This window comes from Myotis daubentonii, chromosome X (genome assembly GCF_963259705.1).
Source record: "Myotis daubentonii chromosome X, mMyoDau2.1, whole genome shotgun sequence".
Classification (NCBI taxonomy): Eukaryota; Metazoa; Chordata; class Mammalia; order Chiroptera; family Vespertilionidae; genus Myotis; species Myotis daubentonii.
Window position 1 is genome coordinate 8074932 of NC_081861.1, and position 25243 is coordinate 8100174.

The 25243-nt window shown below is 39.0% G+C and overlaps 1 protein-coding gene across 1 annotated transcript in view; it reads right to left on the bottom strand.

Annotated features, from left to right (window-relative positions):
* The window catches only part of WNK3 (WNK lysine deficient protein kinase 3), a 114650-nt gene that overhangs the window by 72684 nt on the left and 16723 nt on the right, over positions 1-25243 (bottom strand). The window contains exons 2-5 of the mRNA XM_059680105.1: positions 16798-17439; positions 3325-3497; positions 1931-2151; positions 1068-1225 (exon numbers count right to left, since the gene is read on the bottom strand). Coding sequence (XP_059536088.1) covers positions 1068-1225; positions 1931-2151; positions 3325-3497; positions 16798-17322 — 1077 coding nt within the window. The 5' untranslated portion in view covers positions 17323-17439. The remainder of the gene's footprint in view (positions 1-1067; positions 1226-1930; positions 2152-3324; positions 3498-16797; positions 17440-25243) is intronic.

Below are 25243 nucleotides of genomic sequence, written 5' to 3' on the forward strand. Positions count from 1 at the left end.
GGCCTATTTCCTTTTTTTAATTGACTTTTTCAGAGAGAGGAAAGGAGTGAGAAACATCAATCAGTTGCCTCCTACACACCCCCCAACTGGGGATTGATCTAGCAACCTGGGTATGTGCCCTGACCGGGAATGGAACCTGCCACCTTTTGGTGTATGGGATGATGCTCAAACCAACTGAGCTACCAGCAGGGCTGGCCTTATTTCTTATTGTCTATCTAACACAAGCCTCTGAAGTCAGACTTAGGGTCAAGATCCATTAGTAGTAGCAATGTGAATGTGGATAAGTCACAATCTCTGATACTCAGTCTTATCATTTATAAACTGAAGATAGCACCATCTTGTAGAGATATAAAGATGAAGGCATGTGGCATACAGCATACACATTTAAAAACAGCACCTATTAGCATTAGTTACTGGAAACAGTCTAACGATCGCCTTCCTGGCCTGAGTCACCTAATTGGGTATGATGTAGACCTCTTTTGAACAATCCTAACACTTTGCTTCTACCTCCCTTATGTCCCTTACAATAAATACTCCCATGCACTTATTTGTATAATTATTTGTGAATTTATATCACTCTCCTGCTAAAAATGTAAGCTCTTTGTGGGTAACAGACACTTCTTATACATCTTTGCATTCCTTGCAATTTCTAAAAAATTATTCATAGTAAGAATCAAATACTGTATCTGTTGAACTATATTTTGAATGCCCTTTCTTAATCAGGCTTTTAGCACTAAAAGAGACCCTCAAAACTATTTAGCCAATCTTTATTATTCAGGTTTGGAAAATAAGAACCATCTAATAAGTATCTAAAAATTCTTTACAAACAAATAGATAGTGATGATATGTCTATGTTTTCCCAAGGATACGAATACAGAGCATTTTATATGACCCCAATAGGATACAGGTATACAACATATATCTAAAACTTGTTTCGTTACAATTATATTTAATTTAGCACTGCTATACAGAACTAAACCAAAATTAGGTTTTACTCAGTTTACTTAAACCAACTTCAGCATGAAATATGGCAGTTTGTGAAGTAAAAAGAATGAAGTTATACCTACACTAGTTACTTTACGGTATATTTGAGCTGCATTTTGGCACTCAGAATAAGGGTACTCCGAAGTAGCCATTTCCAGCATACACATTCCAAAAGCATAGACATCTACAGACTCATCATAGTGCTCTTCATACATCTCGGGGGCCATGAACTCAGGAGTCCCTACAAGGTAACACCACAACCACACTTTTATTAAAAAGAAAAATGTATTCACAAAATTTACTTTCCCTTTTCCATAAGAATTACTTGAGTTAATTTGTGCTTCCTAAAAGAAATTTATACATCTAAAATTTGTTGAATACTTGCTATATCTATATAAAGCACTTAAAGAATTTCATTAACTTTCTGTTCTGATAAAGTACAATCTGTAATGCTCAAGATTAGGTCATGATCACTAAAATTTGTTTTTATTTCTATCCTTTTTAGTTATTGAAATTTTTCATAATTAAATTAGTAAATCAGCTTTCTTAAGTCCTTAGAAACTTTCAATAATTTAAAATATACCCCACAAAAGAAATACACTAGGATATCTCAAAAATAAGGCAAGATATAATATTTCAAAGCAAATTCACATACTAGGCCAGAGGTCAGCAAACTTCTCCATTAAGACACAAATGGTAAATATTTCAGGCTCTGCCATCATATGGTCTCTGTCACAACTACTTAACGCTGCCATTGTAGTACAAAAGCAGCCATGGACAATACACGAACAAGTGGGTATAGCTGTGCTCCAATAAAGCTTTATTTATAAAAATAGGCAGCAGGGCCAAATTTGGCCCATGGGCTGTAGTTTGCTGCTCCCTGTTCTAGACAAATACAATCAACAACTCTCTTTACCCAACCAATCAACTATAAAATGTTAATCACCAATGACACTCTTAGCAAATGATGTGCGCATTAAGGTAGCGAGGCCTAGATCACCAATCTTCACAGATCCAGTAGGTCCCGTGATGAAAATATTGTCACACTTGAGATCCCGGTGAATAATAGGAGGAGTCCTAGTGTGCAAGAACTGCAACCCCTTTAAAATTTGCCTGCACCAGCTCCTTAGGACCTTTGGTTTCATGACTTTAAATCGTTTTAAGTACCTATATAAAGAAACAAAAGACCACATGTCAATAACTACTATTACCATCACTAAGTTGTTGGGGTTTTTTATTTGTTTCTTTTAAATATGTATTTTTTTATTTCAGAGAGGAAAGGATAGGAAGAGAGATAGAATCATCAATGATGAGAGAGAATCATTGATTGGCTGCCTCCTGCATGGGGATTGAGCCCACAACCCGGGCATGTGCCCTGCCTGGGAATCAAACCGTGATCTCCTGCATTCATAGGTCAATGCTCAACCACTGAGCCATGCTGGCTGGGCATTAAGTTGTTTTTTATTGTCTGTTATGGAAAGAAAATGTTATGAAGAAAATACTAAATCTAAGGCTGCATTCTTAGAAAAGACATCCTACCAAGTTTAGTATTTTGAATTCAAAACAAGAATCATTCCAATTAGAGTGGCCTTTTGTGAAATGGCAGCACAATTTTAAAAAGAAAGTAGATCTCACCCTAGCTGTTTGGCTCAGTGGATAAAGTTTTGGCCTGTGGAATGAACGGTCCCAGGTTCGATTCCAGTCAAGGGCACATGCCAGGGTTGTGGGCTCGACCCCCAGTAGGGGGTGTGCAGGAGGCAGCTGATCAATGATTCTCTCTCTCATCATTGATGTTTCTCTCTCCCTCTCCCTTCCTCTCTAAAATCAATAAAAATATATATTTTTTAAAAAGTCCACCTCTACTTCTTAATAACTACTTATATAGATCACTAGAGGCTTTAACTATGTAAAATTTTAGTGTAAGGATGCTAGGAAACAGAAAGTGTGCCCCACATTTAATAGCTACAAATAAGTGATTAAACCATCAAATGAAAAACTAGTCAGAAACAAAGCAATGGACTATAATCACATAGTATATAGCTCACTAGCTATGTGAACCTGACCACACCCCTAACTTTTCAGTATCTTTTACACAACATTATATTATCTCTATGATTTCTAATTCTAAACTCCTATGCTATCCCACAAATAATAATTTCACAACACTATTTTCTAACAACATTCATTAACATCATAATTTTTAACCTGCTCTGAAACATAGTCTCTAGATTCAGATTCTACAAATTCTTTAATCAATTACTGTTATTTTACAAGCAACTTTTATGACACTGAAAATTATTTCCAAAAAGAACTCCATTAACACTATCAGGGTCAACTTACGTCTTTAATGTCCCTGATGTCATAAGTTCAGTCACCAATACAATGCATTTCTTTCCTTTCAATGTAGACTCCCAGGAATCATAAAATCGAACTATATTGGGATGTTGGAGACCCTTTAACATCTCTGCTTCTTCCTTAAATCTTTGCTGCTCAGCTTTAGTTAATTTCCGATCCTGAATGAAGAATCAAATTCCAAATTAAAGCGTAGAAATTCTCATGCACATTTCTAATACCAGTCAAATGAGTGCTTCACTTTATTGTACTTATTTATATATGTATTTATTTTTGCCTGACAATTCTTTTCTATATAATCACTGACAGATATCCCTTGTTAGTGATTTTGACTCCTCCCATACAGCAATGCAGCAGTTGCTACATTTCATAACTGTTATAAACCCACCTGCATAATAAACCAACACCTTGAAAAACATATATTGGAAGTTAACTTTTCATGGTAATCATTTTGTAATACATACATACTAGAGGCCCAGTGCACAAAAAATTGTGCACTCGGGGGGGTCCCTCAGCCCAGCCTATGCCCACTTGCAGTCTGGGACCCCTCAGAGGATGTCCACCTGCTGGCTTAGGCCCGCTTCCTGGGGGATCAGGCCCAAGCTGGCAGTCAGACATCCCTCTGGCAGCCCGGCAGCCCTCGGGGGATGTCCTCTTACCAGCAGGGAGCAGACCCAAGCTGCAGTCGGACATTCTTAGTGCTGCTGAGGAGGTGGGAGAGGCTCCCACCACCACCGCTGTGCTGGTAGCCATCAGCCTGGCTTGTGGCTGAGCAGAGCTCCCCCTGTGGGAGTGCACTGACCACTAGGGGACAGCTCCTGCATTGAGCATCTGCCCCCTGGTGGTGTGTATCATAGTGGCCAGTCATTCCCAGTCGTTCTGCATATTACCTTTTTATTATATAGGATAGAGGCCTGGTGCACAGGTGGGGGCCGGCTGGTTTGCCCTGAAGGGTGTCCCAGATCAGGGTGGGGGTCCTGCTGGGGTGCCTGGCCAGCCTGATCAAGCCCCTCCCCAGTGGGGGCCCTCACCCCATGGAGGTTTGACCAGCCTGGGTGAGGGGCTGATGGCTGGCCACACCCCCTTCAGGGTGGAGGTCCCCACTGGGGTGCCTGGCCAGCCTGGGTGAGAGGCTGATGGGTGTTTGCAGCTGGTCACACCCCCCTTCAGGGTGGGAGGTCCCCACTGGGGTGCCTGGCCAGTCTGGGTGAGGGGCTGAGGGCTGTTTTCAGGCTGGCCAAGCCCCCCGGCGACGGAAGCTCCCATCCTCTCCTTTTTTCTTTTTCTTTTTTATTCTGGGATTTATTTACCTTCTATAATTGAAACTTTGTAGCCTTGAGTGGAGCTCAGAGCCGGCCAGTGCGGGCAGGAAGCTTGGCTTCCTCCATCGCCAGGGCCAATCCAAGCCTCCTGCTTGCTCCAGCTCTGTGGCCACGGCCGGCTGAAAGCAGGTATCTGGGGTTTATTTATCTTCTATAATTGAAACTTTGTTGCCTTGAGTGGAACTTAGAGCCGCCGCGGCAGGCGGGAAGCTTGGCTTCCTCCATCACTGGGGCAACCAAGCCTCCTGCTTGCTCCAGCTCCGTGGCTGCAGGCTGCCATCTTGGTTGGGTTAATTTGCATATAGTCACTCTGATTGGCTGGTGGGCATGGCTTAAGGCATAGCAAAGGTATGGTCAATTTGCATGTTTATCTTTTATTAATGTAGATATCAAATCGTTGTACACTTTTAACTTATACATTATGTCACATCTCAATAAAACTAGAAAAATAAATAAAATTACTGTTGCTGTAAAAGAAATAAGGAAATCCTGCCATTTGTAACAATAGGGATAGATCTTGAAGGCATGCTAAGTGAGATAAATAAGACAGACATAGACAAATACTATACGAGTTCCTTAAATATTTTTTAAAAATATATTTTATTGATTTTTTACAGAGAGGAAGGGAGAGGGATAGTTAGAAACATCAATGAGAGAAAAACATCAATCAGTTGCTTCCTGCACACTCCCTACTGGGTATGTGCCCACAACCAAGGTACATGCCCTTGACTGGAATTGAACCTGCGACCCTTGAGTCCGCAGGCCGACACTCTATCCACTGAGCCAAACCAGTTAGGGCTTCCTTAAATATTTTTAAAATAAAGTTGTAAGAGACTAAATCTTAACTGTTGTCAACATAATCTATAATAATAAAAGTGTAATATGATAATTAGACCAGACATCCTTCTGGATGACGCCAGGGAAGCAAGGTGCCTGCCAGTGGCTGAAGGGAAGCCTGGGTCCCGGGTACCAGAGGGAAGCCGGTGCCAGCAGCTGGGGGAAGGAAGGCCTACTCTTGCACAAATTTCGTGCATTAGGCCTTTAGTAAAATGATAATTATGTGACATGATGGAGGTACTAGCTAATGCTATGGTGGCAATCATACTACAATAGATAAATGTATCACGTCAATACACTGTACACTTTAAGCTTATTACATATCAATATTATATTTCAATTGTATTTCTGTAAAAAGGGCTTAAAAAGAGTTAAGGAACAAAAGTAAGAAACAAAAGAACAAAAGTAAGAAATGCTAAACTTAGAAGATATCTAAAAACAAGTGTTTATGATTTTCTCTCTAACCCAAGACGACGAATAAGTCCTAAATGTCCCTATAATTAGCTAGAAGTCTTTCCATTGTGATAGGTCAGCAGATCTGCTCTGAAGAATAATGAATTAGTTTTGATGCCCTCTGATGAAATTAGCAAGCACAAGTCATGTGCCAAGATAAGCTACATACTTCACTTTATCCTATGATCCTATGGATTAAAAGTAGTCAGCATTCAGAGTAAACAACTTTACAAAGTTATAACTGCTGTCTCAGACATATTGCTAAAGGTAAAATTCCACTAAAAAGGTATGGCCAAACCCTGGCCAGTATAGCTCAGTTGGTTGGGCATCCTCCCATGCAAGGAGAGGTTGCCAGTTCGATTTCCAGTCATGGCATGTGCCCGGGTTATGGGCTTGATCCTAGGTAGGGGGTGTTCATTTTCTGCTCTCACATCGATGTTTCTCTCTCTGTGTCTCCCTTCCTCTCTCTAAAAATCAATTTAAAAATATTTTTAAAAAAGGTATGGCCAAGGTCTTCAAAGGTCCATTCTATGCCAGAACCGGTTTAGCTCAGTGGATAGAGCGTCGGCCTGCAGACCAAGGGGTCCCGGGTTCGATTCCGGTCAAGGGCATGTACCTTGGTTGCGGGCACATCCCCAGTGGGGGGCGTGCAGGAAGCAGCTGATCCATGTTTCTCTCTCATGGATGTTTCTGGCTCTCTATCCCTCTCCCTTCCTCTCTGTAAGAAATCAATAAAATCTATTTTTTTTTTTTTAAAAAAAAAAAGGTCCATTCTAATTCAGAGTCGAAAGTAAACCTGTCAAATTTGCACCCAAATCCAGAGGAGAGCTTTCAGCTACTATAATTATTCTCCTTTAAACACACACACACACACACACACACACACACACACACACACACACACACGATTATATTAATCAGTAACTTTCACACCTTGCCAATTAGAGTTCTTACACAAGAAAGGAAGGATGACCCACAAATGGCAAACTAGAGATCACTGATAGATAATGGAGTTGACATAGTCAGAAGCCAGGAAAATTACAGTCTACAAAAATGATCCTTTAATCTTACTGTCTCTAGGTAAGGTCACCCCCCCAAAAGCATCAAATAACAATGTTTTAGTGTTATAGATATTAATTTATATGGCTGATAAATATAATAAGAGGTCAAATACAAATTCACCGAATAGATTTCAACTACTCCAACACTACTTTAAAAAGAATTACTGTCCTTCTATGAATGTTAACTAAACACTTAATCTATCATAATATATGGCATGCTTAAAATGTACACAAAACCTTTCCTGAGGCAAGGCACAATACCAACATGAGTAACCTGCATATGTATTTACTCAAGATAAGAAGCATTTCATTTCCAAAAGGTAAACGCTGGCCTTATCAGCTATGTCTCTTAATGCAAACACCAACAATGAAGTACAGAACCAGGTCAGAGGGTACATGGATCTGTTTCTGCAAACGCGAGGAGGAAGAAATCAACATATCCTAAAAACTATACTATAAAAGAACTTGTTCAAATAAAGATGAACACTATGAAGGCTTCAAAACACTGCTCACTTGCCCTGACCAGTTTGGCTCAGTGGATAGAGCGTTGGCCTGCGGACTGAAGGGTCCCAGGTTCGATTCTGGTCAAGGGCATGTACCTTGGTTGCGGGAACATCCCCAGTAGGGAGTGTGCAGGAAGCAGCTGAATCGATGTTTCTCTCTCATCGATATTTCTAACTCTCTATCCCTCTCCTTCTCCCTTCCTCTCTGTAAAAAAATCAATAAAATATATTAAAAACAAAAACATAAAAACACTGCTCACTTTACAAAGTAGTCTATCAATGACTAGCCTGGAACATTGCTCAGTATTTTATCACTATCATTTAATGAACACTCAGATATGTATCACATGCTTTATAAGCATTATCTCTAACCTTCAAGATTTTGTTTCTCAAGCTGAGTAGTAAGTACACAAGCTCCATTGTGTTATTCTTTATTATTTTTGTGTATCAGAAATATTCGTTATTTTTAAGTGAAAAACTAAGGCTTCAAAATGTTAGGTAGCTTAGCTTGCCCAGGGTACCTAACAGGAACAGGCAACACTGGAACCAGGTCTGCCGTATTCTGAAACCCAAGCACTTTCCAGGTCATCACTCTGCCTCTCAGAAACAATATTCACAGCAAGGACTGCAGATGCCTCACTCCCAAGCCACTTTCCATGGAGAGACGGAGTAGTACCCCAAACTACAGCAAAATGAAATAAACACACACAAGGGCAATGGCAATTTGTAAGTGGTAACGCCAAAGAATTAATCAAGAAATCAGCATATAATGGAGACTGGCTATATATGAGAAAAGGAAAGTATCTTAATAACTTAAGATATATTAAAATTCCTCAACCACAAATTCCCCAATTTGGGGGGTTTTCAGAAATTCAACAGTCATATTTAGGAAGAGACCACATAAAACTAAGAGGTAATTCCAATTAATAAATGTAAAAGGAATATGGAAAATAGAAAATCAGCATTATAACACCACAGTAATACTCACTAGAGGGAAAATACACCAATGAGTGCCAAAACAATGCAGGAAAGTTTGAGGAGAAACAGATCTCTGCATAGTCTCAAAGTATCTACCCCCAACATATTAATATAAAAATATGTATTTAATAGTATAGAAAACCTATCATATGCTACCCTACCCAAGTGATCAAGGTTATCATCACCAGTAATCCAAGTCGACATCATATACCCCTTACTATAATGCAGAGAATGGCATTACCACTCTTGTGGTATCCATGCCAAAATTCATAGCCTGTATCTATGTAATCATGAGAAACCATAAGACAAACCCAAATTAAGGGACATTCTACAAAATAACTGAACAATACTCTTCAAAAGCTCAAGATCATGAAACACAAGGAAAGACTAAAGAACTACTACATCTTGGAAGAGACTAAGGAGACATAACTAAATGCAATGTGGGTCCAGCTGGCATGGTTATGAACCAGGAGGCTCTATTCTCAGTCAGGGCACATGCCCAGGTTGCGGGCTCGATCCCTAGCATGGGGTGTGCAGGAGGCAGCCAACCAATGATTCTCTCTCATCATTTATGTTTCCATCTCTCTCTCCCTTTCCCTTCCTCTCCGAAATCAGTAAAAATATATTTAAAAATAAAAGCAATGTGGGATCCTGGATTGAATCATAGCATTGCAAAAGGTCATCAGTGGAAAACCTGGTGAAATCCAAGTAAGTCCTAACTTTAGTTAATAGTATTGTACTAACAATAATTTCTTCAGTCTCTGGTTAAGATATTAACGCAAGGGAAAACTGAATGAAGGGCATACTGGAACTTTCTAGACCAGTGATGGCGAACCTTTTGAGCTCGGCATGTCAGCATTTTGAAAAACCCTAACTTAACGCTGGTGCCATGTCACACATAGAAATTTTTTGATATTTGCAACCATAGTAAAACAAAGACTTATATTTTTGATATTTATTTTATATATTTAAATGCCATTTAACAAAGAAAAATCAACCAGAAAAAATGAGTTCGTGTGTCACCTCTGACATACGTGTCATAGGTTCGCCATCACTGTTCTAGACTATCTTTGCAACTCCTCTGTTAGTAGCAAATTATCTCAGAATAAAAAGTTAAAAAGGGAAAACCAAGTAGTAATGGAGTGGTATCCTGTTGCCTGCTACTCCCAACCCTACCATTCCCATCAAACAAACCTATATTTTAACAGCCCTTTCATCTGATTTTCACTAATTCCAATCTCCAAATCTTCTTTGTACCAATTATAAACTCCCTCTACTTATACTTTATAAAAATGGGGCCTGTGTCTGGTTTTCTTCATTATGCCTCTAGCACTTAGCACAATCTTGGTACATTATAGACACTAAATATTTATTTGATGAATGAATGAACAAATGAATGAATGGCTGCGGTGTGTATTGTATTCATTTCCTATGGCTGTTGTAATAAATTACCACAAATTCGGATGCTTAAAACAACGCAAATGTATTACCTTCCAGTTGTGTAGATCAGAAGTCTAAAATGAATCTCACTAAAGTCAAGTTGTTGGCAAGGCTGCATTCCTATTGGATGCCTTAGGGAAGAATGAATCTGTTTCCTTGCCTTTTCCAGCTTTTAGAGGTTGCCCACATTCCTCGGCTCATTGCCTACTTCCAACAATTGCATCACTTCCATCATGAGATCTCCTTCTGACTATGGCCACCCTTCCTACTCTCTTATAAGGACCCTTGTTATTACACGGGACCAACGCAGATAATTCAGGAAAATCTACCAAGATCTTTAATTTAACTGCCTCTGCAAATTCCTTTTTGCATTGTAAGGTAACATATTCAAAGGTTCCAGGGATTAGGACACAGACATCTTTCAGGTGCAATTATTCAGCTTAATACATGTATCAATTTGTTATCTATCAAGCAGATAGCTCAAAACTAACCCTTTGACATAACTGGGAAAATGAATATTTCACAGACCAAGTCTGTCTGTCTCCTGCTGCTCTCAACCTGTCATTTTATGAAAGCATCTGCCTTTGATTTTTACTTTTGAAAAATATATTTTTATTGATTTCACAGAGGAAGGGAGAGAGTGAGAGATAGAAACATCAATGATGAGAGAGAATCATTGATTGGGTGGGTGCCTCTTGCACGCCCCACACTGGGGATCAAGCCCACAACCGGCCATGTGCCCTGACAGGGAATCGAACCTGAAACCTTTTGGTGTACAGGACTATGCTCCAACCAACTGAGCCACCCAGTCAGGGCTCCACAATTTTGATACAAGCTTTCAGTATAGAGGTATGGACTTTTAAACTGTTATTTCCATTGCATTGCTTTGAATATATTCGCTACTATAATGAAAGTGTATGAGAAGGCTCACTCAACATGTCATCCTGCTAAAGTCGATTGTGTCTTTTATTTTAATATGTTTTTTCAGTGACATTTTGCTTGAGTTCAGAGACTACAGGTAGACTTTTTGATGTCTATTTGTGAGATGCTACTGAAAGGAGGCCTGTTTAATTACCCTGAGAAGCACACAATCACATGTGACCCCAAAGCGAAGCACATTCAAATACATTTTAGGCATAAATAATAAAGATTTTCAGATAGCTATGTTCCTTCATTTGGAAAATAGCCCCATTAGATGAAAACTCACTTCCATCAAAAAAACAAATGACAAATGTACTAGTGGAAATATTTTTCCAAGTTATAGCAAAGCAAAATCTGGTTACGTTTCCAGGTGTAAAAGCAGAGTGCTGCTGATTCTGAAGTGGTCAGTGGAAGAGGAAAGAAACTATTAAAAACATCTGTGATTGACTCCACCTGAGAGTTATTAAACAGGCTTTTCAGTAACATCTGACCAGGTCGTTCAACATCATGAACTAAAATAAATAGTATTCTAAACAGGAAGTAGGTCTTAAAGCCCTCACTCACAGTAAATTACCAATTTACCAAGGAATTACCAAGTTCTTTACAAAGAACAATAGGTCAAAGTTTCTCCACTAATGCATAAAAAGTCAAGAATGGAAACCCTAAAATATGACAAACTATTGAAGTTCAGATGTTTATGGCCTACTCCTAAATCAGACTTACATCAAAGGGTTTTTGTTTGTTTGCTTGTTTGTTCTTAACATTCTCAAAGTCAAGTATCAGCAGTAAAATCTCTCTCCAGGTCCTTTGCACTGCCATAAAGTCCACGTTATCTAAACAAATGGATGTGATTGGTGCTTTTAAGAATTTGTACACAAGGCTCAAATGTCTACAATGGAGGGGAAATGCCATCAAGAGAAAAGGTACAAAAACTTTTTGTTGAGCTGTGCATTTCAAATTAAACATGTAAAAGATAAAAAATTTTAAAAAGAACAGAATTGCCTAATTTCAGGGGAGAAGAGTAAGCAAGAGGTGGTGTGAATGCAATATAGTTTACAATTTAAATGATGTTAGTAAATAGAATATATATATATATATATATATATATATCACGTTGTTAGTGGACATACCAATTTTTTATATTACATACACATATAAACAAAGATTGGAAAGAATCTAGAATAATTTAAACTGTTAACTGGGATGTTTTTCTATAAAATTGTGTAATTACATAATAAAGAACACTTTATTTTTTTAAAATATGAGAAATCGTCCATTACAAACTGCATAGTACACACAGGAAAGTAATTAAAAGGCGATGCCCTGCCCTGGCCAGTGTGAGGGCATCGACCTGTGAACTAAAAGGTTGTGGGTTCAATTCCCAGTCAGGGCACATACCTAGGTTGTGGGTTCAATCCCTGGTCTAGGCACGTATGAAAGGCAACCAACGCACATTGATGTTTCTCTGTTTCTCTGTTTCTCTCTCTCTCTCTCTCTCTCTCTCTCTCTCTCTCTCTCTAAAATCATTACGCATATCCTTCTGATATTCTAAATAAGTTAGTTTTTCTTAGTTCCAAATATGTAGAAAATGAAATGATACCCCAAAATTATATCAACTAAGTTCACTCATTCTGACATTCCTTTCATAATTGAAAATTGCAATTGTTCTCTGTATAAATTAAAATGTAGTTTATATCATTTATAACATTTGCTGCACATGAGAGAGTCCCAAATCTGGCTTTGTATCCAATTACCTAGGGAACTTTTTATTTATTTTTTAAATCTTTATTGCACCTGGAGAACATTTTTTTAAATATATTTTATTGATTTTTTAAAGAAAGGAAGGGAGAGGGATAGAGAGTTAGAAACATCAATGAGAGAGAAACATCAATCAGCTGCCTCCTGCACGCCCCCTACTGGGTATGTGCCCACAACCAAGGTACATGCCCTTGACCGGAATCGAACCTGGGACCCTTCAGTCCGCAGGCCAACGCTCTATCCACTGAGACAAACTGGTTAGGGCACCTGGGGAACATTTTAAAAATAAGTTCCTGGACCTTGGCCATGTGGCTCAGTTGGTTGAGAATCATCCCATGTACTTCAGAGGTCAAAGATTCAATTCCCAGTCAGGGCACATAACTGGGTTGTGCGCTCACCCCCAGTAAGGGTGTATAGGAGGCAGCTGATCCATGTTTCTCATCAATGTTTGTCTCTCTCTCCCTTCCTCTCTCTCTAAAAATCAATAAAAACATATTTAAAAAAAATAAGTTCCTAGGTCCCATCTCCTGGAGATTTTGATTTGGAAAGTCTGGAGTGAGTGCCAGGAGTCAGTATCCTATATAATAAAAGGCTAATATGCAAATAGACTGAATGGCAAAACAACCAGTTGCTATGACACGCACTGACCACAAGGGGGCAGATGCTCAATGCAGGAGCTGCCCCCTGGTGGTCAGTACGCTCCCACAGGGGGTGCGCCGCTCAGCCAGAAGCCAGGATCACAGCTGGGGAACGCAGTGGCGGTGGCAGGAGCCTCTCCTGCCTCTGTGGCAGCTCTAAGGACCCCTCGGGGGATGTCCGCCTGCCAGCTTAGGCCTGCTCCCTAAGCTGGCAGGTGGACATCCCCCGAGGGGTCCCAGACTGTGAGTGGGCGCAGTCCAGGCTGAGGAACACCCCCCCCCAAGTGCACAAATATTGTGCACTGGGCCTCTAGTATATGATAAAATATAAAGCTCATGTTAAGTGTATTAGGGGATTTCCTCCTCTGATTCAGCTAGTTCTTGGAACTGGTCCCTTATTTTAGTGCTTTTCAAACTCTGCTGTTCATCATTTGCAGATGTTACTAAGCGGCAGATTCTGATTCATTGGTCTGGAATGAGGCCTGGGAACATGCAATTCCAACAAGCTTTGCTAGGAAGACCTTATAGCAGGGGTCCTCAAACTTGTTAAACAGGGGGCCAGTTCACTGTCCCTCAGACCATTGGAGGGCCGGGCTATAGTTTAAAAAAAACTATGAACAAATTCCTATGCACACTGCACGTATCTTATTTTGAAGTAAAAAAACAAAACGGGAACAAATACAATATTTGTATTTGCATGTGGCCTGCGGGCCGTAGTTTGAGGACCCCTGCCTTATAGGATCTTTCAATCTTTCCCCAGGCGAATGATAGGAGGCAGGTCCTACTGCTAGAATATTTTCTTCAACTTTTACCTAAACATCCTTTAGCATAGTTAGAGTGCACAATTTGCAAAATAACTTGACCTATCTTTACTATATAGCCTCCCAAGGGAATGGAAATTAATTCCCCCATTTACAGAGTATCACTGCAAGATGAGCGTTACCAATGTCATGATGCAGAGGTGAAATTAAAATGTACAAAATATTCAATAGATATATAAGGATGACCACAACATAATTATAATGGTAAAACATTGGAGAAAAATCTAAATGTCCAATAATAGAGGACTAGTTAAATAACTTATAAGGGCATGTAGTAAAATAATGATGTAAATGTACAATTACTGGTAATGAAAAGATGTTAGTGATACGTTTTTAAAAAGGTTTTGTAAAAACTTATAGTTTGATTCCATTTTGTGGGGGAGAAAATACACAAAGTCATATATACATTTATGCAAAAGGGTCCAGAAAGATATACTAAATTGTTTAAAGCGTCCTCAAAGTACTAGAATTTAAGGTGTTTTTTGGGGGGCGATGGGGAATGTCCTGACCAGACTCTGGGTGCATAGGAGGATCCTCAACCAATTGAGCAACACCGGCAAGGGCCTCAGGTGGTTTTCATGTTTGTTTCCTTGCATTATCTAATATTTCTACTGTGACACAGGCCTTATAAAATTCTTAAATAAAGAGGATGAGAAGAAAATCAAGCAAACCCCATACCTGCATACACTTTTCAAGAACTACTATAATGGCTCTACTGCTAAGTTATTTGCATTCCAAAGAGTCATCAAGGGATTTCCCACATTCAAAACACTTTGTTTTTTGTTTTGTTTTTGTTAATCCTCACCCAGGATATTTTTTCCATAGCTGTTTTTACAGAGAGAGGAAGGGAGGGAGGAAGAGAGAGGGGGGGAAAGAGGGAGGTAAAGGGAGGGAGAGGGGAGAGAGAGAAATAGATATACATCTATGTGATAGACATATCTACTGTCCCAGCCACCTCAACCAGTCCATTGCTTTTTTAAAGAGTGGAAGGGAGGGATGGAGAGACCTAAGTGATACACATTTACTGTCACCGCCGCCCCAACCAGGGCCCCAGGGCTAGGGATTGAACCTGCAACCTAGAACCAAAACTGTTGTCTTGCACTCCACCCAGACTTGCTGAATTTGAATCTCTGACAATAAACTCCTGAATGTGCATATGAAGCAATCATTGACTTTTACAGAGAGCAAAGTTTGGAAACTTGGTGTTAAACAAAGAAGCTTCCTAGAAATGCAGGGACTTGCACTAAATTTCAAACCTATCTAAATGGCAACCTGTAGCATATTCAGAAAGGGTGAAATCAGATACACCCACAGGCACAGAGACTACTGGAATTTGAACAATAATCACCTGCCTAGAAGTACTGGCTTTATTCTATGTTAATTTTAAGCATCTCCTGTGAAAACTGACCATTTCTCTTGAGCTGACTGAGGTCACAAAGGTTTTTCCTTATATTTAACCTACATCTGTCTGAAACTATTATTATAACTCCTTCTATGATACTTGACCCCCTATGTAGTCATTCATTAGTTAGAAGTTCACATAAACATTTATTATGGAACCAGGTATCCAGTTGATGCAACTACAGTCCTGTTGCTTTCATTTCTCCTTTCTAAGCACATTACATTTGACTAACCTCAGTAAATTCTGCTGATTATTTCTTCCAGAGATCCTCTTCAAGGTAAACACAAAGGCATGTGTGAGTTTATACTAATAGAAATCCACAAGGAATCAAGAAAAGCATTTCCTGTTCTAAAAAACAGTACACGAACCCCCAAAAATTTGTTAAGAGAAAAGGGAGATATCACAGGACATATGACTAATATATCAGTCTTAAGCACTTATTATATCAAGTCTTAAAGCACAAATTTAGTGAAAGTTTTAAAAATGAGACGTTAAGAGTTTCAGAAATTTCCTAACATTAATAAATTTAGAGCATTTTCCCAACGACACCATAGAGCAGTGGTTCTCAACCTTGGCTGCACATTAGAATCACCTGGGAATCTTTTTAAAATTCTGATTTCTGGGCGTCATCCTCCAGAAATTCTGTTTCTTTGTTATGGGGTGGAGCCACAACATTAGTAACAAAGAAACAGAATTTCTGGAGGATGAGGCCCAGAAATCAGGATTTTAAAAAGATTCCCAGGTGATTCTAATGTGCAGCCATGGTTGAGAACCACTGCCATAGAGTTTCCCCCTCTTAAACCAGAGGGGAAAGCAACAGGAAAAAAAATAGCTGGCGTGAGGTCCTAAGACAGCGGTTCTCAACCTGTGGGTTGCGACCCCTTTGGGGACTGAACGACCCTTTCACTGGGGTCGCCTAAGACCATCGCAAAACACATATATAATTACATATTGTTTTTGTGATTAATCACTGTGCTTTAATTATGTTCAATTTGTAACAATGAAAATACATCCTGCATATCAGATATTTACATTATGATTCATAACAGTTGCAAAATTAGTTATGAAGTAGCAACGAAAATAATTTTATGGTTGAGGGTCACCACAACATGAGGAACTGTATTAAAGGGTCGCGGCATTAGGAAGGTTGAGAACCACTATCCTAAGAGGATCTAGGAAAGGGGCATAATTTCTGGGAGGTTGGGGGGTGGGGGGGACAAGCGATTAATTTTATTATAATCTAGGATGCGTTTTAATCCTGGATCACTCAGAAGACCAAGTCAACTAAAACTGGAATTTATTAAAACCAGGAAGATTATATACCGACCTGCAACTCACACCAAGCAACCTCAACCCATGTTTCAGTGTCCAGTCCTTTATACACTGTTTTAAAGGCTCCTCTTCCCAGCTCTATGTCGAATTTCAGGAACCTGCCACTAGGAGAAGTAGCTACAGCCTTCATTTCCGCTTCTTCTTCCATTTCCTTCTCATTTTTCTCCTTGAGACAATCTTTGGAGGATTCGGAAGTTGCCTTTGAACATTGTGAGAATTTGACTTCTTTTTCACCTCTTAGCACATTTGCAGGAAGCTTTTCTCCGCCTGGAATCTCTGTTGTAGCCTTCGTTCTCTCATCTTTGGAGGAAGAATCAATAACTTTGTCATCAACACTCTTTCGGAAGAATCTCTTCCTTTCGACAGTTTCCCCCCCAGCAGAGATGGTACTGTCATTTTCCTTCAGTCTAGCTTCCACTGTCAAAGTGGCTGCCATCTGATGAACTCTGTTTTCCAGTGAAACTCCATCAGGTTTCTCAGAATCTTCTGTGCTAGCTGGCTCCCCTGAATCAGTAGCCATTGTAATTAAGGTTGGCACTAAAAATTTCCCGGTTCTACCCTTCAGACCAGTTACATCTCAGGTATCAGAATTATCAGAATGGACTTCCTTTTTATGTGGTCATGTTTCCATAGTAACCTGAAAGGGAAAAAAAGGATATTTTAAAATTACCTCACAAAGGAAATCATTAAGGAGAAAACAAGTCACCTGATTGTTTAATCCATTTTTTCTTAATAAGAAGTTTGTTCTTTTTTCTGTCCAAGCTTAGCAACCAGCAGACTCCAGGGACTATGTCTTATCTTGTTTACCACTGTAACCCTCAGTGCCTAGCAGGCTACTTGGCATATAGCTCAGTAAGTCTTCATATTGAATGAATGTTGGTTAGGAACCTAGTTTCTCAGTCCCATCTATCAATCCATCATATCTAAAACAAGTATCTAAACCTGAGTTCACTTAGCTACAAGGTAAAAGGTAACACACAATAATTAAAACAAGCACACTGTTTCTCAGTAATTGTTTTTGGTCTAAAATTCTGGAATCTGATGGTAGTCTTTTTTATTGTGGTAAAATATACCTAATATTAAGTTTACTATTTTAACCATTTTTAAGCATACACTTCAGTGGCTTTAAGTATAGCCACAATGTTGCGCAATCATCACCATGATCTATTTCCAGAACTCTCCTTCCTGGATCACTTCATCATCCCAAACTGAAATTCTGTACCCATTAAACTATAACTCTTCATCTCCCCAGTCCCTAGTAATCTCTATCCTACTTTCTGTCTCTATGAATTTGTTTATTCTAGGTACCACATCTAAGTGGAATCATACAGTAGTTGCCCTTTTGTGTCTGGCTTATTTCACTCAACAAAATGTTTGCAAGGTTCACTGATGTTGTAACATGTTATCAGAATTTCATTCCTTTTTAAGGTTGAACAATATTACATTGTATATATATACCACATTTTGTTTATCCATTCATCTGGTCAATGGATTGGGGTTGTTTCCACCTTTTGAATACTATGAATAATGCTGCTATGAACATCCAATTGTACTTTTGAGGTACACAAAATACTTGTTTATGAGTTTGCCTCAGATTTTAGCATAAACTACTGTAAAATATTAACATACAATACAAAAATATTAAAACACTATACAAAATCTTTTAAGAAACACTTTAAAATATGTATCCTCTTAAACTAGCAATTCTACTTATAGGAACTTGCCTTAGAAAAATAGTCAATTTGTGCAAAGATTTAATTATAAAGACATTCATTACAGCACTTAAAATTTGGAAAAAACTGTAACTAAACATAAGCCTAATAGGGATTTAATTAAATATCTCAAAATGAGATGGATACAATATTTTTAAAAATCCACTAGCTTTTAATGAGATTAAAAGACATCTATATATTATATGGTTAAATGAAATATATACAATAAGCCTTCATATATACACACATAGATACATATATGATATTAATTCTGAATGGTATAATTATGGACTTTCTGCTTTTCTGTATTTTTTACACTTTTCCACAAAGAACATGTGGAAATATGTGGAACATATAAGGAAAAAGTTATTTTTTTAATTTTATTTTAAAATTATAGTTTACATTCAATATTATTTTGCATTAGTTTCAGGTGTATAGCAAAATATTTCAGGGACCACTTTGTAAAGTATATGATCATGTAAGGAAAAAGTTTTTCAAATAAATGGTTGTACTACCAATAAAAAAATTCTTCTCTTCTCACCACAAACATGCATCACAAAATTAAGTACTGTCTAACTATTATGTTATGTACCTTAGAAGGCACTTTTTGTCACAATCAAAAAAATATGCAGAAATATCAAATTTGAAAACCTGAGAATCACAATCCTTAACTAAGACAAAATGGAGAGAAATATCCCAAATTGCTCTACATATTAAACATAAATCCTATCAACATCCACCTAGTTTATTTGCAGAAATTAACAAACTGATCCTAAAACTCATAAAACTTTGAGGGACCAGAATAGCCAAAGGCAAAACAATCTTGAAGAGAGAAAAAAGCTGGAGGACTCATCCTTCCGAATTTTAAAACTTACCACAAAGCTATAGTATTAAGATAGCGTGGTACTGTCATAAGGATAGATGTAAAAATAAATGGAATGAAAACAGAGAACCCAGAAATAAACCCACATATTTTTTTTTAAATATATTTTATTGATTTTTTACAGAGAGGAAGGGAGAGAGATAGAGAGTTAGAAACATCGATGAGAGAGAAACATCGATCAGCTGCCTCCTGCACATCTCCCACTGGGGATGTGCCCGCAACCCACGCACATGCCCCTGACCGGAATCGAACCTGGGACCCTTCAGTCCGCAGGCCGACGCTCTATCCACTGAGCCAAACCGGTTTTGGCAAACCCACATATTTATGGTCGATTCTCAATAAGGGTGCCAAGACATTTCAATGGGGAAGGGACCCTCTTTTCAATAAATGGTGTTGGGACAACTGGTTAACTATATGCAAAAAGAATGAAGTTGGACACTCGAAGGAAGGTTTACTGGAAGAGATGCTGGACCTGAGTCTCAAAGAAAGAAAATTACCTGATCCAAGCAGAAGGAAGATCACAAGCAAAGTCATGAGACAGCATGGATTAAGTGTATGAATGGTACCGTGAATAGTTTACTGCATACTTTAGAAGCAGGCAGATGAAGACAGAGAGCAGATATAAAATAAGACCAGTTAGAAATCTACTGCAATAATCCAGGAAAGAGATGCTGAGGTGTGAATGAAAATATTGGCAAGAGGGATAGATTCAAGATACATTAAACTAAGTTCTAAATTCAAGGTTTATTGCCTGAGTGAATATGGTTTTAAAGGGAAAGAATCTATGATAACTCCCAGAAATTTGCCTATCAGATGACACTACTAAGACATAGCTGTGTAAATACCAGAGATAAGAATTACAGTCATGTACCACACAATGACATTTTGGTCAAAAACGGACCACATGTACCATATAGCCTCGGTGTCTAGTAGGCTATACCATTTAGGCTTGTGTAAGTATACTCTATGATGTTCACATAGATGAAATTACCTAACAATGCATTTCTCAGAGCCTATCTCTATTGTTAAATGGTGCATGACTGCAAACTAAGGACTCATGAACCACTTTATGAGGTTACATTGCCAAATCAATTTCAAAAGTCAATGAATAAGACTAGTATTACCTGCAAGTAAGAAAAGGTAACTAATAACACCTCACTTAGGTGCAGATTTTTTTCTTTAACTTATTTTGACACAATTTGGACTTGGAAAAAAAGTATACAAAGAATCCAATATACCCTTCACTCGAATCCCCCAAATGTTAACATTTTAGGTGAGATATTCTTAAAAATATTATTCACTTCACTTAACTAAAGGTCAGCTATCCAAAAGCCTCAAGAACAGAGATCCATAAGCCAAAAGGACTTGTAAAAAGACAAAAATAGGTAAAATAAGAGAATTTAAGTAACTGCAGAAATTCTTTTTAAAAAGTGAAATCTTACTCGGAACCCTAACATAAAAATAGAGGGGCAAGTAGTCCTGCTCTAGTATAGCTCTAACATGTTTGGTCACCTGGTTTTCCAAACTATAGGATAAGAAGCAGAAAATCAGAGGGATGGGGAAAGGAATGTTCCCTCAGCCTTTTAAAAAACAACCTTAAGACAAAAAAATGTTATAGAGACAAAGAAGATATTTTATAAGTATGAAAAGATTAACTCATTAGAACAATAGAATTATATACATCTAACAAGAGAGCCCCATAATACATTAACACGTTAAGCGCCCAGCCTGTTTTGTCTTCCGGAAGGAAAGTATAGTGTCAGTCACCGGTGACTGACTGGGCGCTTAACGTGTTAAGTTAAAACTGACAAGAGCCTGACTGGTGTGGCTTAGTAGGTTGAGCTTTGTCCCATGCACCAGGAGGTTGCCGGGTTCAATTCCCAGTCAGGGCACATGCCTGGGTTGCAGGCTCAATCCCCAGTAGGGGGCATGCAGAAGGCAGCCAATCAATGATTCTCTTTTTCTTTTTCTTTTATATATATTTTATTGATTTTTTACAGAGAGGAAGGGAGAGGGATAGAGAGTTAGAAACATCGATGAGAGAGAAACATCGATCAGCCGCCTCCTGCACACCTCCTACTGGGGATGTGCCCACAACCAAGGTACATGCCCTTGACCAGAATCAAACCTGGGACCTTTCAGTCCGCAGGCCGACGCTCTATCCACTGAGCCAAACCGGTTATGGCCAATGATTCTCTTTTATCTTTCATGTTTTTTTCTCTCTCTCTCCCTCTTTCTTGCTCTCTCTGAAATCAATAAAGACATATTAAAAAAATAAAAGTTGCCACCAAGAAAGTGATACACAAAAAGCCTTGGAGGAAATATGTGCAAATCATTTATCTGATAAGAGACTAGTATTCAGCCGAAACCGGTTTGGCTCAGTGGATAGAGCGTCGGCCTGCGAACTGAAAGGTCCCAGGTTCGATTCCGGTCAAGGGCATGTACCTGGGTTGCGGGCACATCCCCAGTAGGAGATGTGCAGGAGGCAGCTAATCGATGTTTCTCTTTCATCGATGTTTCTAACTCTCTATCTCTCTCCCTTCCTCTCTGTAAAAAATCAATAAAATATATTTAAAAAAAAAAAGAGAGACTAGTATTCAGAACATACAAAATATTCAGAACATACAAAAAATTCTTACAAGTCAATAATGAAAAGATAAATAATCCAATGGGCTGAGGATCTGAATAGACATTCTCTAAAGAAGATATACGAATGGCCAATCAACCTGAAAAAAATGTTCCACATCATCACTCATTAGGTAAATGCCAATCAAAAACTAAAATGAAATACTACTTCATACCCATGAGGATGGCTACAATCAAAAAGATGAACAGCAACACGTTGTTGGTAAAGATGTAGAGAAAATGGGCCCCTCATGCATTGCTGGTGGGAATGTAAAACATTGCAGCTGCTCTGGAACATAATCTGGCAGTTATTCAACAAGCCAACATAGAGTTACTATATGATACCATCTACCCAAGTGAAATGAAAACACATGTCCACACAAAAACTTGTACACAAGTGTTCACAGCAGCTCTATTCACAATAGCAAAAAAGTGGAAATGATCCAAATGTCTATCAATTGATGGCTAAACAAAATGTGCCATATCCATGCAATAGAACAGTATTCACACAATAGAAGGGAATGAGATATCAATACCTGCTGCAAGGATGAACCTTGAAAACGTTATGCTAAGAGAAAGAAGCCAGAGGAGAAGACCATACACTGTATAGTTCCATTTATATGAAATGTTTAGAATATGCCAATCTACAGAGACAGAAAATAGATTAGTTGTTGCCTGTGGGCTGGGGCTGGGGCTGGGGCTGGGGCTGGGGCTGGGGCACAGGAATAGTACTGACAGCAAACCAGCACAGGGGATCTTCTGGGGTGATGGAAATGTTCTAAAATTAGATTGTAATCAAGAATATGCAACTCCATAAATTTACTAAAAAATCACTGACATTTATATTGGTGAATTTTATGGTATGTAAATTATATCTCAATAAAATATGATGTCCCTGTTTAAGATCCTAAAATATTTTGACTAAAATCAAAGCCATTGTAATATCAAATATGTCTTTTTAAAACCATACTCTCTACCCACCCCCCTTCTGTCCACTCTCCTTATCTTCAGCCTGGCCTCCTGGGTTGAGAATCACTGTTCTGAAGGGAAACTACTGACAACAATAAAATGTAATAGCTGGGAGCCTTAGGGTAAACAATGAATAAGAAAAAAATTTAACTAGGCCAAGAACTTCACTAAGCATAGTATATCTGGGGCCTTTTCATTGTGGATCCACTAGCTTTCTTGAACATAAAACAGTTTCAGAACACAGGTTTTGGGTTGCGAGAAACCTGGAATCAATATTGGTTCTACCTCTCACTTCTCAGAGTAGATCTGAGGCAAATTACTTAACCTCATTCATCTTTGGTTTCATTTGTGAAATCTCACAGGACTGATATGGAAATATACATATAAACTATTTAGCATAGTGCCTGGCACAATATAATAATCAATAAATGGAGGTTTTTATTCTCTATCTCTTAATAAACCCTAGTGGCAGCCCTATATTAAAGCACTATTAAACAATACTCAAAATAGTAAATTATTTTCAGGGGATTATATTTATTTTCAATAAGGCCAGAAAGTATATGATGCATTCGTTTAAAGCTTTCCAGTTGCATTGCTACTGGGGTATACTTCAGTGACCACGATAGTATCTCTTCTACATTCAGCAATACAGAAACACAGTGCATTGAAATAGTCTACAAAAATCAGGCCTGAGCCCCACCAGTGTGGCTCAATGATTTAGTATTCACCTATGAACCAGGAGGTCATGGTTCAATTCCCAGTCAGGGCACATAGCCAGGTCACAAGTTCTATCCCCAGTCAGGGTGCGTGTAGAAGGCAAACGATAGATGCTTCACATTGATGTCTCTCTCTCTCTCTCTCTCTCTCTCTCTCTCTCTCTCTCTCTCTCTTTCTCTCCTTCTCTCCCTCTTTCTCTCCATTCCTCTCTCTGAAATCAATAAAAAAGAAAAAAGTTTAAATATATATATAAGATTCGCCCTGACCGGTTTGGCTTAGTGGATAGAGCGTCGGCCTGCGGACTCAAGGGTCCCAGGTTCGATTCCGGTCAAGGGCATGTACCTTGGTTGTGGGCACATCCCCAGTGGGGAGTGTGCAGGAGGCAGCTGATCGATGTTTCTCTCTCATCGATGTTTCTAACTCTCTATCCCTCTCCCTTCCTCTCTGTGAAAAATCAATAAAATATATTTTTTAAAAAATAAAATAAATGAACAAATAAATAAATATGATTCAAAAATCAAAGAGGGAGGTAACCCTGTTTGCCATTTATTTATTTATTTTTAATATATTTTATTGATTTTTCACAGAGAGGAAGGGAGAGAGATAGAGAGTTAGAAACATCGATGAGAGAGAAACATCGATCAGCTGCCTCCCGCACATCCCCCAATGGGGAAGTGCCTGCAACCCAGGCACATGCCCTTGACCGAATCGAACCTGGGACCTTTCAGTCCGCAGGCTGACGCTCTATCCACTGAGCCAAACCGGCTTTGGCTGTTTGCCATTTAATTATCACTACTCCAACATGTAACCACTTATTCAATTCTTATAGCCCTCCAGAGTTTCTTTAGGAAAAAATAAGTGAATATAAATACATGTTCTCTCTCCCTTTCTACACAAAAAGTAGCATAGTATGTACTAAATTTTTTTATAGTTACAATATTTTTATTAATTTATTTGAAAGAGAGAAAGGGAGAGAGAAAGAGTTGTTATTCCACTTATTTATAACTTAATTGGTTGATTTTTGTGTGTGTCCTGACCGGGAATGGAACATGCAACCTTGGTGTATGGGGACGATGCTCTAATCAACTCTGCTACCCAGGCTATCCTATATAATAAAAGGCTAATATGCAAATAGACCAAATGTTGGAACAACTGAACAACCGATCGCTATGAGGTGTGCTGACCACCAGGGGGCATGTGTGGAACATGGTGGGCATCGGCTTCTGCAGGAAGGTGGAGCAGGTGAGCGGGATGCCAGACCAAGGCAGGGCACCAGTCGCTGTCATTGGGGCGAGCCTCTGGTGGTTACTGAAAATTCTTTGCTCCCATGCACCATGGTCCCACCCAGCGTTCAGAGCCACTGCCAGCACCAGCCCCGCTTGCAGCCACTGCCAGCGCTGGCACCACCACTCACACCCGCAGCCGGAGCTGCCGTTCACACCTGCTGCCCAGTGCCGGTCCCTAAGGGCTTCCCCACCTCCCCCTGCTCCTGAGGGGCAATCGGGGCAGCAGCTGCTGCTCGCACCCACTGACAG